The 16,046-nt window shown below is 31.7% G+C and overlaps 2 protein-coding genes across 2 annotated transcripts; one reads left to right on the forward strand and one right to left on the reverse strand.

Moving 5' to 3' along the window:
* Nucleotides 1-6,191: 6,191 nt before the first annotated feature.
* LOC107471217 (chorismate mutase 1, chloroplastic) lies at nt 6,192-10,549 on the reverse strand. Its single transcript, XM_016090670.3, has 6 exons — nt 10,202-10,549; nt 9,571-9,796; nt 9,393-9,479; nt 7,432-7,575; nt 6,851-6,943; nt 6,192-6,626 (listed from the first exon to the last, which is right to left on the reverse strand). Exons 1-6 carry the CDS (start codon nt 10,384-10,386, stop codon nt 6,390-6,392), a joined length of 972 nt encoding a protein of 323 aa, XP_015946156.1. The 5' UTR covers nt 10,387-10,549; the 3' UTR covers nt 6,192-6,389.
* A 3,669-nt stretch (nt 10,550-14,218) lies between these two features.
* LOC107471125 (uncharacterized) lies at nt 14,219-15,184 on the forward strand. Its single transcript, XM_016090566.1, has one exon. The coding sequence runs from the start codon at nt 14,219-14,221 to the stop codon at nt 15,182-15,184; it is 966 nt and encodes a 321-aa protein (XP_015946052.1).
* Nucleotides 15,185-16,046: the final 862 nt, after the last annotated feature.

Consider the following 16,046-nt stretch of genomic DNA (forward strand, 5'->3'; position numbering starts at 1 on the left):
TGTTCAATACTTCAATGTTATTATTTTTTCATAATAGTAAAATATATTTTTTATTTTATAAATTTGTCAAAAATTTTAAAAATATTTTTAAGTTTATTTTGTTTTAAAATCTCTTATACCTAAATTTTTAAAAAATTTAGAACCAATCTAATAATAATATATGACAATTATATCTGATTTACTTGTATTAAAAATTATTTTTGTAAAATTATTACTAAATTCATCTTAATTTTTTTAAAAAATTAGTTGTCAAAAATATATTTAATAGACAAAATTAAACAAAATAAAACTTAAAAATATTTTAAAATTTTTTAACAAATTTTAAAAACAAAAAATATACTTTACTCTTCTTTTTAAATAAGTTAGCAATCACTATTAAGTATATCTAAAATGATGAAATATTAGTGGAAGAAGTTAAGTGCAGTTGTTGCTAACTAGATCTAGAATGTCTCAATTGCTCATTATTTTCATCCTAGCATGTTGAGAAAATATGGGCGATGTCTTAGTTACTTGTTTCAAAAGAAAGTTGGAATTTTAATTAAATGTTCTTTTTTTTTCGTACAATTAAATGATCCAACGTAGTCATTATTATATAGTAGTTATTTTGGTATCCTTTAAAAGTTAAAAGATAAATTATCATTTATCGTATATTATCACATGATAAGTTAATTATACATTATTTAACACATGAAATAACCAATTACATATTTTATTTGAATCCAACTCTAATTAATTGATTTAAATAAGTTTTTATTTTATTTTTTTATTATTCTTTTGTGCTTTGTTTTTTAAAAAATGAGAAATAGAAGATAAGTAATTTTTCTAGAAATGGAAGAGAAAAATATATCATTAATTTTAAAAAGACTAGTTTACTAATTTAACCCATTTTCTCTGAAAAAGAGAAGTGTCTCCCTTTGATAAAATGTATACCTTTAAAATATAGTGCTATATATGTAAAATGTGATTTCAATATTTTTTTTATTAAAATGTGTTAAATCTAAAAAATACAATTTCAATATTTTTTATTAAAATGTGTTAGTGTGTGTACACACAGGTATGCCTGTATAAATTTATATTACTATTTTTCAATTAAAATATAAAATATAATATAATTATATTTTTATTAATGATTTATTTAATTATTATTTTAGGTAAATAAATAATATTATATAATATAATAAATATTTACAAAAAATATATAATATAAAAAATTTTATTCATAATGATCATATTAGTAATTTTATTAAAAGGAGTTCTAATATATTTTTTATATCCAATAAACTTAACGTTTTTTTCTAATAAAACATACTCCTGTAAAAAAGAAATCGTAGATACTCATATTTAAACGTAAAATAACTTTTTTCTTTTACTTTTACTTTTACTTAAAAATACTTCTTTCAAGTTTCAACTATACAAACAAACGACTCTCGTTATAAAATAAATAACTAAATAAATAAATAAAAGCATTATTTTTTTTATAAGTATACTTTTATAGCGATTAACATCATGGGACCTAAAAAGGAGAGAAGAAAAGTGGGTATCCTAGAACATTTTAATATTTTATACTCAACTTAATTAAGTGTAATCCTAACTGTTTAGCCTGGATTTTGCGCTTTATCAAAGTTATTAGTTAGATTGTACAACCACTATCCATTAAAAAATTTGTCAAAAACCATGAACAAATCTACATTTTTAAATTGTTTGGTTTGGAAGATGGAAATTGCTGGGCAGAAGAAATACACTCATAAATTCTACCATATCAATGTATCACTTCTCTTTTTTTCAACTCATTTGCCAAACATATATATAGATATTTTCTAAATAGCTACATTATGAAGAAATCACCGTCAATAGGATGTAGCAAATTACGTGTAATTGAAAATTGCATTTAGATATCGCGGATTACATATAAATAGATTTATTACATTTGCATTTGATTTTTTGAATTATTGTATTTATATAACATCTTTTTATATATAAAAGATATCACGTGCATACCAAAAAATTAAGAAAAAAATTAATTAAAAAAAATACACTCATTTAAAATTTGTTTAGATGCTATTTTTTTTTAAAAAAAATCTTTTTGTAATAATATTTTTAAAAAAATTTATAAAAATAAAAGTGATTTTAAAAAAAAATTTTAAATATTTTTATTTTTATTATTAAAAATTTGTTAAACATACTAAAAAAATAAAAAAAATCATTAATTTTTTTTATCGATTTAACGACGCCTAAATAAACGATACGTCTTTCACTATACTTAAAATAGAGTATCTTAAAGCAAAGGAAGAAAAAAGAAATTTAGTGTTGGTATTCATTTGAAAGCCGGCTGTAGAATTAATGAAGATATGGTTTTTAATGATAAACAGGTAGGCATATTATATTTGACAGATAGATCACTATTTATTAATATCATATATTTGATACTTTAAAATAATTTTATCTTTTGTATGTGTTTGTTCTGTTTGGGAAGCTAAGGGAGCCATTTTAAGGACCACATTTGCTCTTCACTTGTTCTATCACCACCATTATATATTCTTGAAAAGTTTTGGGCATAAAACTTAATTTTGGATCAATGCTCAATTTAATCTTTGTATTCATGCAGACATAAAACTTAATCTTTGTAGATTTAAATGACTTTTTTTTAGTAAATATTTAAAATGGTTTATCAAATTTTACTTATAAAATAGTCTCTTAAATTTTTCTATGATTAAATTAAACAAGTATATAAACCAACTTTTAATTAATGAAACATTAGTTAACTTTTTATTGTAAAATTATTTATTTATTTTATTTTTTGAAAAACTTAAAATTTAGAATAAAAATAATTTTTTTATATTGACCAAAAAATTAGTTCTTTAATTAAACTCATCAAATTATTCCTCCAATTTTGATAACAACAAAAAAAGATAAATGAGTGATTATTAAAAACAAACACAATCATACTAGATATATATCAAAATCAGTTATTAGCATAGAACATATATTAAAATATAAAATACATATTAAAAATAAATTAAATTATATATTTTTTGGTGACTTATTAAACTACATATATATATATAAATATATAATAACTAATTTTAGTGGTCGATTTTGATGTATAAATAAAAATGAATTTTTTTATTTAAATAAAAAATTCTTTATTTACCAATTTAAACCAGAATAAATAAAAAGATAAGTTACATAAATAAATTAAATTGGTTTTGAATTTACGCAATAACAAGTTTTGAAAACCGATTGTATATTTGTGTTTTTTTAATTTACGTAAACCAATAAAAAACACAAATATATAATCCGTTTTAAAAAATTGCAATTATATAAATTCAAAACTAATTTAATTTATTTATGTAGCTTGCGTAAAAATTTATCAATTTATGCATTTAGTTTTATTTTTGCAATCAAAGACGGCAAAAGTTATATTTGTATGATTTTTTTGTGACTGTACTAACAAAAATAGGAAGGATTTAGTTTTTTATTTTCACACATACGAAAATAGATAATTTTTTTATATTTTTCAATCAATGTCAGTAAAAATAACAAAAAAAAAATGAGAGGAGAGAGATTTAAGGTAGAAAAAACTAAAAAGAATAGATTTTTTTCTTTTTTTTTCATTTTTATTCCTAGTGAATGAGAAAATGTGGGGGAGAAAAAATTGAATTATTAAATCCTTTTTATTTTTGTTGGCATAATCACAAAAATTAATATAAATATGATTTTTATAGTCTTTGAATATGAAAATAAAATTAAATGTACAAATTGATAAATTTTTATATCTCAATTTAAATTGGCAAAAAAAAATTATTTAAATAAAAAGAACCCAAATAGAAAAGATCCCTTTTGAATGGTCATACTTTGACCGCATCCATGTGCATTTCCTTTTACAAAATAGATACAATTTGGGGCTAATTTTTTTTTATATTGGCTAAATATAGGTGTAATACATTGTTATGGAAAAATTAGGTGTTTTTTTTTATATGGTGTTTTATTCAAATCGGACGGTCCGATTTGTTTGATAAAAAAATAAACTACAAATCGAAGGGTCCGATTTGCTTGAAGAATAAAATAAACACGAAATCGGAGGGTCCGATTTGTATTTTTTATTTTTTTTAATTTGTTAAAATGAAAATCGGACGGTCCGATTTCAACATTAAATTTTTTTTTATTTTTAAAATTACAAATCAGACCGTCTGTATTGTAATTTTAACTTTTTTTATTTTTTTTCAAACTGAAAACGGAGGGTCCGTTTTGTGCTAATACCATATATATGTAAAATATCTCTCTTCTCCACATTGTTGTATTACTACCTTCTCTTCTCCGTATAAAAAATCAAATATAATCCAACTACTACTTTGAAAAAAAGAAATTGAAACTTTCCCTATGTGTCTCAAGCTCCCTTACTCTATCATAATGTTATTGAAAGACCTATAAGAAGAGTGCAAATTTATACAAATATAAATATGGTGTGTCAATGTTATGGCAATGTCTTTTGTGTCTTCCTTTCATGGCATGTTTTCTTTTCTTGTTTATGGTAATGAATATTAATTATTAGTGTGCATGGTGCAATTGAGCTAGAGCTAATCTTTCTAGGTCCTATAAATTAATAACTTTCACTTGGGGTTTAAGGTGTCTAACTGCCTATGGAGCTATAAATTATGTATTTTTTAATATGTTGTACCTGAATTTAAAATTTAAGGAAGATCAAATAATAGATAAAAATCTTTAAGGGTCGAGTGTGTGAGTGTATAATATAAATAAATTTATGATATAATACTTAAAATTAGAACTCGTCCAATTTATCTAGAAAAAAAATTTATGCCTAACTGAACAATCCATCTCTTTGTTGACCATTTTGATTGAATGGTGAACCTTTAGAGTAGAAGAATTATGTTTTTAGGTCATGATTGGTGAAGGATTATAAAATATAAAAATATTTTTTATATTTTCTATCCAAAAGCCAATCTAATCTGAGTCTAAGCATTTAATATCTTTCAAAGTTAATTAATCTAAACATCTTCAAAATTCTTTGAAGTTCATAATTTTTTTTAAATCGATGTATTTTTCTAAAAAATGACCTATATAAATGATTTAACATGCAAACGCATTATATACATATTTCAAAAAATGTCTTTTTTTTTTAAGATATGCATTAAAATAATCCAACAACATACACACAACTACAAGTATTTCTCTTGCATCCTTAACTGTAGAATCAATGTATTAATTGAGATGTACCAAAAAGCAAGCATGAAAAGTTCATGACAGTGCTAGTCCTAGTCAGTAGTCACTTTGCTATAAGATACTATGCTCCATGCTAAAATTGCTTGCATCTATCTCGAAAGAAGAAAGAATGCACTCTACGTGCGTGCTCTTATAATACATTTAATTTAATGCATTCTTATATGCTCTTGTTAATTTGTTATATACAACTTACACAATTATATATACTAATTATATATTGAGTCCACCTAGTTTAACTCGGTTTATTTTAAATTAAAATCTTTAAAATAGATTAGATAAAATGTTTAGAATAGATCCGGATATAATTAAATCTGGCCCACACCACTAAGGCACTATTCTTATTTATATATAGAGTAAAGTATTATTTTGGTCTCCAACGTTTAGATACGTTCTATTTCAATTCCAAAACAATTTTAAATGGATTCAATATTGTCTCACCATTAAATTTAACACACAATTTACATATAGCATTTGATTATGTAAGTAAAATCGATCCACTAACGTTCACTAATATAGAAGTTTTTATAATTGATTGTTACGATTTAGAGTTTTGAACAAAAAAAAAAATTTGAGGAGAAAAAAGTATTACAAAAAAATTTTGGTTATGTTTTTCTAACATATAAAAGAATATATGACTTAACTAGTAACCTTATTAATGCCCACATCACTTATTCTGTTAAAACAGAAATACGACATTTAAAACGTTAAAAACCAACTTAAAATTTGACCCAAACATTAGAACTAAAATAATCCCTTACCCATTTATATATGCTCTAAAAGCGTGCCAATATTTCTTTTGATGTAAAGGACATAGGTCTTCCATTTAGGCCTACTTATAAAATGAAAGCAGAAATGCTGCCTGATTAAAATTCAAAACCCTAAATGACCATAGTCATAATTACATGGTCCTAAAAGCCTTCTTTCATGCATGAAATTGTTGAAGAATGAGATACTAAGAACTTCACTACTCACTCCTTTTGCTCATATCACAATAATGAAAATCGTTGTCCATGAATAAGACAACACCCCTCACACTTTAATTTAAAAATGCTAGAACTATATTGTCATATTGAAAAGAAACCAATCCAAATTAAGCATACCATTAATTGGATAATAAGATCCATAAAAAGATGGGTGTTATATATGTTTCAATCTAGCTTCCTCAATAAATATGCAACTTGAACTTCCTTTGTCAATGGCATGATCCAATCACTATATAGATCAGCAATTAATCTTGGATTAATCTTGTAAACTGGCTCAGTTTTATGTTCCTTCATATTTACAACAACTTCCTGACCATAAGTCTTGGCCTTCATCTCCACTCTCCTTTTAATTGCCTCTTCGACTTCGGGATACGTTAGCAATTCCATCAACTTGTCCTTGTCCTGCAAAGTCACCACAACAACATCAAATTTCATTCTGTGAAAAATCCAGTTAGTATAAAAATTGGTTCACAATACGCAAGAAAACTAAAGGAACTCTGCACTATTTGAAATGTTGGCAGACCTAGAGGTCACAGTGTTGGCAGTTGAAAACATGTATACCACTGATAAGAAAGAAGAAAGATAACACGAATCGTATCAAAGTCCAGCCCTTTGACAAGTATTACCTGTGCAATAATGGCAGCTTTATATTCATCTGGGGCAGCTTGAAATTTAGCCTCGGCTACAAATTTGCCATAATGAATTCTCTTTGAAAGCGCCTAGAGACACAAGAAAAAGACAGTTCTGAGCAATAAGAATCAGAATTGTGAACAATCCCATTTAGAGGGAGAGAAATTTCTGAACTCTCTAAAATAAGGAATGACAGAAGTACCAGTTTGCAACAGATTGTATGTCACCTAACTATTGTGGGGGGAATGATTTTCGCTAAACAATCTCACGATTGTATATATGAAAATTTAGAAAGTCTGATATGAAACCTAGCAGAAGTACTTAGGTAGGCATGCATGCATGCCTAATCTAAAAATTCTATGGTTTGAGGAGCCATCTTGTGGAGAGAGATATTCTAGGTATCTTTACAATTTCATTTAAAAGGCGAGATCCTACTAAAACCAATCCTACTGACTATACAAATGTTTCAGCGGTATCAAACCAATTGTTCTCCACATTGACCATGTAAAAAGTTAAATACAAAAAAGAAAGAGAAAGGTGAAAGAGAAACAGATCAATTCAAAGCTACAATGTGTACCTGCAAGCACATTGTGTCGCAAACAGCAGTGGATCCACAATTACCATCATCACCTTCCTTTACTAGTTGCGGGATAAGAACTCTGAAGTATACACTCCAAACTTGATCGTTTATATTGATAGAATCAGCAATAGGATGCAATACCTAGTCATGTATACAAGCAAGTTAAGTGAACATGAAGCAATAAGCACAATACCCATTAATAAATTACAGCACAAACTTAGCACGGAAGCAATCAAAAGATTTACCAAAATGGAAGAACTCCAAGAAATATCTTATCATCAAATTAAACTGGTAAATGAATATGAGCATGTTCTCAAGCGAAAGAAATTTTAAATGAGAGGATTAACTTGTTTGAAATTAAGCTAGATCCTTTCACTCTCAAACTTACTGCTCATCGTTACTGTTCAGTGTTTTTGGTTGAAATGATAAGATAATAAATACTACCATAGAAAAGGCATCCCCCTATTTGGAAGCCAATTAGTCACACAACAATGACAAATCATTTTCTCACTATGTAGCCAATGAAGTAAATGAAGTGATTTTATTATGTCCTAGTATAAACCATACCTAGTATAAACAAGTCTTTCTCTCTCTACCTTTAAAAAATGAGTTATTCTCAATTTGATCTACTATTCTTACTGAATACTGATGCTCTGAGTCTCCTCATATAACCAACTTTCTCTCTAATGCATGAATTTCTAAACATATTTGTTTGATGTGGTCCCTCGCCCAGCACAACATTCTCATACCGATATGCAATAACGAGATTTTTTTTTGAAATATTAACTAACATTTAGTTTCAACAACATTGCAAGTCTTATTGTTCTACACAATTTTCTAAAAAGCTTGAGTGACACTTCTCTATCACAAACAACATCCAAAACACTGATTCATATCATCCATTTCCCATGGGTCACATCACCTATTTTTCCATCATTTTGGATAATGGACTTAAGACAGCTAAATTCCCTAACTTGGTATCCAATATTTCCTTTTCATAAAACACCAACTTCCAATTTACTATGAGAAATTCTTGGGGGCCAATAATTTATAGTATTTTTTATCATCATTTGACCAGCACAAATACTGAATTATCTTTAACAAATAAATTTTACTAATTCATGTGTGCAAACTTTAAAAAATATGGGTACAAACTGTATTGATTTATGTGTGCAAACTTTGGTAAATATAGGTGCAAACTATATGTTTCTTGTATGCAAAATTACTGGCCAAGTGCTAGCTAAAATTGATAATATTTGCTGGCTATGAAGCATTGCTCATTTACTATATTAAGAAAGAGAAAACTATCATTTCAAATTAATCACAAAGGTCTCCGGTCCAAGACTTACCACTTTCATGGATTATTACTTCAAAATTGGCCTCTCAGGTATTATAACTCTTAAGCCAAGTTTTTAATTCAGCTTTTATAATCTACAAAGATAACCAAAAAAAAAAAATAAAAAATAAAAGAAAAAATCTACAAAGATAATTGTCAATGCCATCCATAGGCCTAAACGAGCAGTGTCAAACTGTCATTACTGGTGTTTAATGCCAATTCCCTGACCTACCTTGCTCTAAACTCCTAAATACTGCCAGCTTCTGCATAGCAAGGATGGACTTATTATATTTGTCCATAATGTTGCTGAATACAACGAATTTAGATCTAAATGCTGTAAACTGAATTCGGTATTCTAGAAAATAAAATGCAACTTGACAATCATTGATGAGAAAACAAATGGATTGAAAACTCACAAAATACGGGGTAACATAATAATAAATCATGGATAAGCATGAATCTAATCCAGCAATCCCTCAATTTTCCCATAAATGGTTATTATTTAGAATTTTATTCTCTAAAGTGCCTCCTTCACTTAAGAAGGTCTAGATCTAGTCAATTCAGTGGCAAAACGAAATTTTAAGGGAACTACCTTGATTATTTGTTAAGGCAAGCTCTTTACCTTAGGATATTGCAAAGGCGGTAACAATGGTTCAGGTAGGCCATCTGGAAAGAAAGGATGTTCATCAGGGCTCTTGTATCTGCCTACCTTCAATGCAATAAAATCAGGAATTAGAACTTTCACTTCTTTTTTTTTTATCAAAAAAATTTATTTCATTACTTCAGGCTTAGGTTAATACCTTGGCATGAAGTTTCTCTGTTTCCCTGACCATGTATTCCACTAATGAGCCATGAAATCCATCCATGGAGAAGGCATCAGGGTCATATGTATCTTCATTGTAACAATATTGCGCTCGCTCCAGGAGGCCAAAGATTATACTATCCTCTTGACGAATTAATGAATGTCTTATATGATCAAGGGTCAGGTTTTCACTTTCATCAATCCTTTTCTTTGTAGGCATTGATCTGGAAAAATGATAAAAGTTAAGAGCCTTACATATAGATGTAAGAGCAGCAATAATAGTCTCCCTCATATAAAGACCTATTATGCACTTGTAATTCTTAAGGATGGAAGCACTCAATCCAATTACTAGAGAATTATGCAAAACTTAGGAAATGATTGTTGAAATTGATTTTAAAAGACTGAAGGTATTAAGTTGGCAAACATAGTATCTTATGAGAATGCTATCCACCACTGATTCTACCTTAAAGGGAAAGAACACAAGACATGAACGAAATTCAGTAGTTAATTCAACACAAATTGCAACTACAAGCACCAAATCATCAAACTAAAATAAATTAAACAAAACAAACGGAAATTCAACATATATGTATATTTTAATTGAAAAGTGAAATTCAGAATGCACTCACTCGGTGAAAGCGGCATTTGGTCGAATAGAAAGGGTGCATTTTTGGGAGAAATCTGAAATGGGGTTGAAGGGAAAGGAAGGCCTTGGAGTTGTGAGAGGAAAAGAAGAAAAGGGTCTTGAGGAATCACAGAGAGAACAAGGTGCAGCGAAGGTGGTTGAAGATTTCAAAAGAAGCTTGGCCTCCATTGAAGAACAAAAAAAGAGTGAATTTTGGGAGGGAAGTTGGCAAAGAAAGAAGAAGAATAAGAAGCATTAACAAAATTACTATTCTTATTCTTCTTTGCGGGTTTGTTTTGTGGGTTGTTGAAGCGTGGTAGGTGAGAAGAGAACGTAGAGACTGTTCTTCGGTGCTTCCACAGCCACAAGAGACAAGACAGTGACACTGACGCTGTTTCCAAATTTAGTTCAAAAAATAAAAAATAAAAATTTAACATTTAATTTAATGTGAAATTAATAGTTAAAAATGATTAAATAATTTAATTAAATTTTTATTTAATAATTTTTATTTATTAATTTTACATAAAATAAAATTAACTGTACATGAATTTTTATAAAAAAATAAACATACTTTATTTTAGACAAAATTTGAAACTAATAAAATGCATCTCACCTTTTTCTATTTTTATTTTGAGGAGTGCTACACATACAAGTCATTTTTGTTTACAAGTCTTACAAGTTGGACCTAACATGTGCATTACAGAAGAAGAAGAAAAAGAAGAAGAAGTTGGGCCTAACACGTGCGTTACAGAAGAAGAAACGTGAATATAAATGACTTGTATGATTTGTATGGAAAAACGTTCTCTCTTTGCCTTCGATCTCCTTCTGTTTTTTTTCGATTTTCATGGTTTCTGAAATCAAGCTTTGAAATTATTTTGAAGATGATGGAACTTCAGAAATACACCCGAACGATTACAAAAATGCACCCAAACGATTATAGAAATACATCCAAAGGATTACAGAAATACACCCAAATAGTTACAGAAATAAACCAAACGATTACAGAAATACACCCAAAAGATTACAGAAATATACCCAAAGGATTAAGAAATACACCCAATATAGGGAGAGACAGTATATTTCTTCTTGAAATCAATACACCCAAAGAATTATAGAAATACACCCAAATAATTACAAAAATACACCCAAAATTCGTTGAAGTACACCTTATGCATAATTCAAAACTCTTTCTCTTTTTTCTCCTCATCTTCTGCTGCTGCTGCTTCTTCTTCAAAAACGATTTTAGAGTTTGATGTCAAAAAACAATGGAAACCGAGAATAACGAAGAAAGAAAACAAAGAGAAAAGCACGTAAATGAAGAAGAAGAACAGGAAGAGGAAAAAGAACGTGTAGCAACAAGAAGAAGAAGGAGAAAGAGAAGGCAAGAAACGTACCTTGAATAATATTTTTTGTTTTTTCTGTTGATTTTGATGAAGGAGAAAGAGAAAACGAAAAGAGGAGAAGAAATTTCAATAAAAAAAGAGGGAGGAAGAGAAGAAAAAGAGACACAGAGAAAGAAGAAAAGAGAAAGAGGAAGAGGAAAAGGAAGAGAAAGAAGAAGAAGAAGCACGGAGAAAAAAGAAGAAGAAAAAGAGGCACAAAAAAAATGTGAAACGGCATGTTTATAAATGACTTGTATGACTTGTATGGAAAATCACTTGTATGTGGAGAATTACTCTTTTATTTTAAAGTAATTTAGGAAAAAAAAATCATAGACATCAACGAATTTCCCCATATATAAACACGCTCTTTATAATTATGAGTTAAGTGTGTGTTGGAATGTAATTAAGTGGTAGGAAAAATTTTTTTTTTCTATATGTAAACCTCATGGTAACACATGGTATCTATCACGTTAAAGGTTTGTTGAAGATTCATTTCTAAATTTAAATATAAAAAACTCTTAAAAATTTGAACTAATTATCTTACTTATTAATGTGTTAACAAATTAATAGAAAATTAATTACTACTTTAGATAACACATATCTTAAAGAGAAGATAACCAAAATATAGATAACTAATTTAATGTATACCTAACTCAACTAAATTTCTAAAAATTTAATTTTAAAATAAAAAAATAAGGGCTCATTAATTTAGATATGAAAAAAATTTTGGTGTATTGGCTGAAAATGAGTATACTGTGTGTATTGCAGGTATGTGGACGTGTCAGATGATAGTACAACACGCAAGGGGAATGTTGCCTAAACCACGTGGGGGGCGTGGAAACGACGTGGCTGGATGAGGTTGTGCCAACAAGACAGCACGCAGGGGCATGCTGACGTGGCGAAACCTGGATGGCTCAGACGGGGAAGCACGCAAGGGGCGTCCTGAGTCAGCACGTGGAGGGCGTGCTGACGTGGCGAACATGCATTGGTCCACGTATGCAGCACGTGGGGGGCGTGCTGAATGAGCACGCGGGGGGCATTCTGATACGTGTCAAAGCGTGATTGGCTGAGGCAGGCAGCACGTGGGGGGCGTGTTAAGTGCACCTCTCTATATAAGGCAGAGCTCGATAGTATTTGCATGCTGAAGAAGATTTGAGTGTGTTTTGAGTGTTCTTTGAGGCTATTGTTAGTGCAATGGAGGGCACCGCAAACTTGGTGGGGTATAGCGATGGTGAGATAATACATAATACTCATGAGGGAGTGAGGTTTGTGTCCTAGAATCCGTTTTCATTTGTGGTTCCATGCACGATGACATTAATGAAGTTGCAGAATGGCCTCTGCAAAAGCATGGAGAACAGTACGTTAATGAGAGTGAGCATAATTCTGTACCGAAATCCGATTGTAGTTTTTAGTGGTCTAATACAGTTTGATTCCATGCCGATCACTAATGATGCGAGTATGCAGAACATGTTTTAAATTCACCGGCAGACTCAGATGCGACACCCACAAATTGAGATGTATGTTGAGTTTGAAACTGTAGAGGCAGTGGCGGTTCAAAATGATATAGATATACATGATGATAGAGATGCAGTGTACGAAGGAATAAATAGTGACAGCGAAGAGGACTTCGAAGCCACTTATGAGGCCGGCGACAAAGATAAGGATGGTGATGTGGGAGTTGAGGCAGCAGTAGAGAATGTAGTGGTTCGTCCGTCGAGCAGTCAACCGATGGACGTTCCACCTTTTATGCGTGAGTTGGATCTCGAGGCCATGCATGCTCCCGAGTTTCCGGAATATACAAACATAGGTATGTGGTGACTAAATAATAAGTTTTTGTTAGTTTATACGTTCGATTGAGCAATAAACAGTGTTGTCATAACCGGACCGGACCGGCCAGTTCGACCGAAAAACCAGTGAACCAAACATTAAACCGGTCCGGTCCGTTAATTAAACCGAATAAGGAAACAAACCGACATGAATCGGTCAAATCGGAAATGAACCGATGAAAACCGGTCAAACTTGATAAACCAGTCTAACCGAACCGCTGAAAATTAAAATAGCTAAATATTCTTAAAATGTTAGTAAAGATATGTATTTTAAATTTTAACTAAATTTTTTTACTATTTTTTAATTTTTTTGACTTAGGCGTTGCCGATGCTGAGGACGGGGACTTCCGGATTGGAATGGAATACAGTTCTAGAAAGTCGGTCGTCGCAGCAATTAGAAGTTTCACTATAGCTAAATGAGTTGACTATGAGGTGTATGAGTCTGAGCCACAGACGTTCTATGCAAAATGCAAGATGTACGGGCGTGGATGTGACTGGCTTATCCGAGCTAGCTTGATACGGAAAAAAGGTTGTTGGGAGATACGAAGATACAACGGTAGGCACACGTGCACGATCGGAACGATTTCACAAGATCATTCCAAGTTGGACTCAGATACAGTTGCTGAGGCTATAAGGCCATTGGTCGAGATGGACCTGTCCATCAAGGTGAAATCTATAATTGCGGAAGTCCAGTCAAGGTTCAACTATACCATCAGTTACCGAAAGGCTTGGTTGGCAAAGTAGAAGTCCATAGCCAACGTTTTCGGTGGTTAGAAAGATTCTTACCAAACCTTGCCATGGTGGCTCTCGGTCATGGTGCAGAAGATGCCTGGTTCAGTTTTCCAAATAGAAACACGACCACTGTACAACGGGAATAAGGAGGCGCAAGGTGTAAAAATACTTCATCGGGTATTTTGGAGTTTCAATCCATGCATTAGGGCATTCAGGCATTGTAAGCCCCTAGTTCAGGTTGACGACACACACCTATACGGAAAATACAAAGGTACACTTCTAGTTGCTGTTGCACAAGATGGGAACCAAAACATTGTGCCTATCGCCATTGCCTTGGTAGAAGGGGAGACAGCTGATGCGTGGCACTTCTTTCTCAGGAATCTGCAAATGTATGTTGTTAGAAAAGACGTTGTGGGTATGATCTCAGACCGACATGAGTCAATATGGGTAGCAGTAAATCGTTCCGGTGGTGACTGGCAACCTCCAAGAGCATGGTGGATGTTTTGTATAAGACACATCGGCAGTAACTTCTTAAGGGCATTCAAAGTCTCTCAATTGCAAAAACTTGTTGTCAACATAGGGTATTCAAGAACGGTGGAGGAGTACAATATCAACTATAAGAGGTTGGAAGAGCGAGGCGAGGCATATGCCAGGTGGTGCGATGCCATTGGACTCAGACATTGGGTATTGGCATTCGACGAGGGACATCGATGGGGCCATATGACAACGAACCTTGTCGAGTGCATTAACTCAGTGTTGAAGGGTGTCCGTAATCTACCTGTGTTGGCACTGGTCCGAGCAACATATTATAGGTTAAATGAACTTTTTACGCGGAAGAGTGCCGAGACTCACGAACGCAAGCGTGTTGGATATACGTACTCCGCATTTGCACAACAGCGGATAGAAGCAAGTATGCAACATACTGAGAATATAGTTGTGCACTGCTTTGATAGACGAAATGAGGTGTTTGAGGTGCGCAAAATGACTACTGGAAAGGTGTTAGTTGTTGATCTTGCGCGACGGACATGTGACTGTGGGCACTTTTAGGTTGAACGAATACCATGTCGCCATGTTATTGCTTGCTGTGCTAACCAGCGTCTCGATTGGCAGTTGTATGTGCATGATGTGTACAAGATGACAGAGGTTCATAAAGTATATAGGTTTGAGTTCACACCATTAGGTGATCCCGAGACATGACCTACTTATGAGGAACCCACATTGGTCGCTAATCCCGCGCTGAGGCGAACGTCTAAAGGTAGGCCCAAACTGACTCGATACTTGAATGAAATGGACTCACGCGACATGCGTGGTCCTCGGATATGCCGTCTCTGTGGTGCTCAGGGTCATAGTCGGAGTAGGTGTACTCAGCATGCTGGACCGAGTGGTGCTGGTTCGTAGTTTAATATTGTCATGTTTGTATTTTTTTAATTTGCATTTTGTTAGTTGATGCTTTTGAAATTAGACGTGTTTGTGTTTTTCAATTGAAGTCTATCCATTGATATTTTAATGTTCGCTTCATATTGTCATTAACTGATTACATAAGTTAATAAAACAAACATTAAACACGATTTACATAAGTTAAAATGTAAAAATTAAACACGATTTACATTAAGTTAATTCTGAAAATAAGATTTAAAAAAACTAAACCGAAGCTTACTTCTTTCCGGCGAACCAGTGCATCCCCTTACGCATAATGCCCGGGGCAAACTGCGATGGAGTATACCTATCAGGTGGATTTCGCTCCGTCCGTAGGTCATATGGGTGACCTCGAACTGAGTCATCCACCCCCGGAGCTCCCGAACCACCTGCATCTATCGGAGCGGCCGACCCGCCTGCCTCTGCTGGAGTGGATGGACCGGGGTTGAACGTGTCGACAACTGCGTATGCCCGCTGACGCTGGATAAAACCA

The sequence above is a fragment of the Arachis duranensis genome, chromosome 10 (assembly GCF_000817695.3).
Source record: "Arachis duranensis cultivar V14167 chromosome 10, aradu.V14167.gnm2.J7QH, whole genome shotgun sequence".
Lineage (NCBI taxonomy): Eukaryota > Viridiplantae > Streptophyta > Magnoliopsida > Fabales > Fabaceae > Arachis > Arachis duranensis.

Bases quoted from the DNA above. Each gene is read 5' to 3' on its own strand.
- LOC107471217 (XM_016090670.3), bottom strand. From the start codon at position 10,386: ATGGAGGCCAAGCTTCTTTTGAAATCTTCAACCACCTTCGCTGCACCT. The intron at 7,576-9,392 runs GTAAAGAGCTTG...ATACATGACTAG, and splicing joins CGCCTTTGCAATATCCTAAG to GTATTGCATCCTATTGCTGA. The intron at 6,627-6,850 runs GTAATACTTGTC...GTGACTTTGCAG, and splicing joins AAGCTGCCATTATTGCACAG to GACAAGGACAAGTTGATGGA.
- LOC107471125 (XM_016090566.1), top strand. From the start codon at position 14,219: ATGGTGCAGAAGATGCCTGGTTCAGTTTTCCAAATAGAAACACGACCA.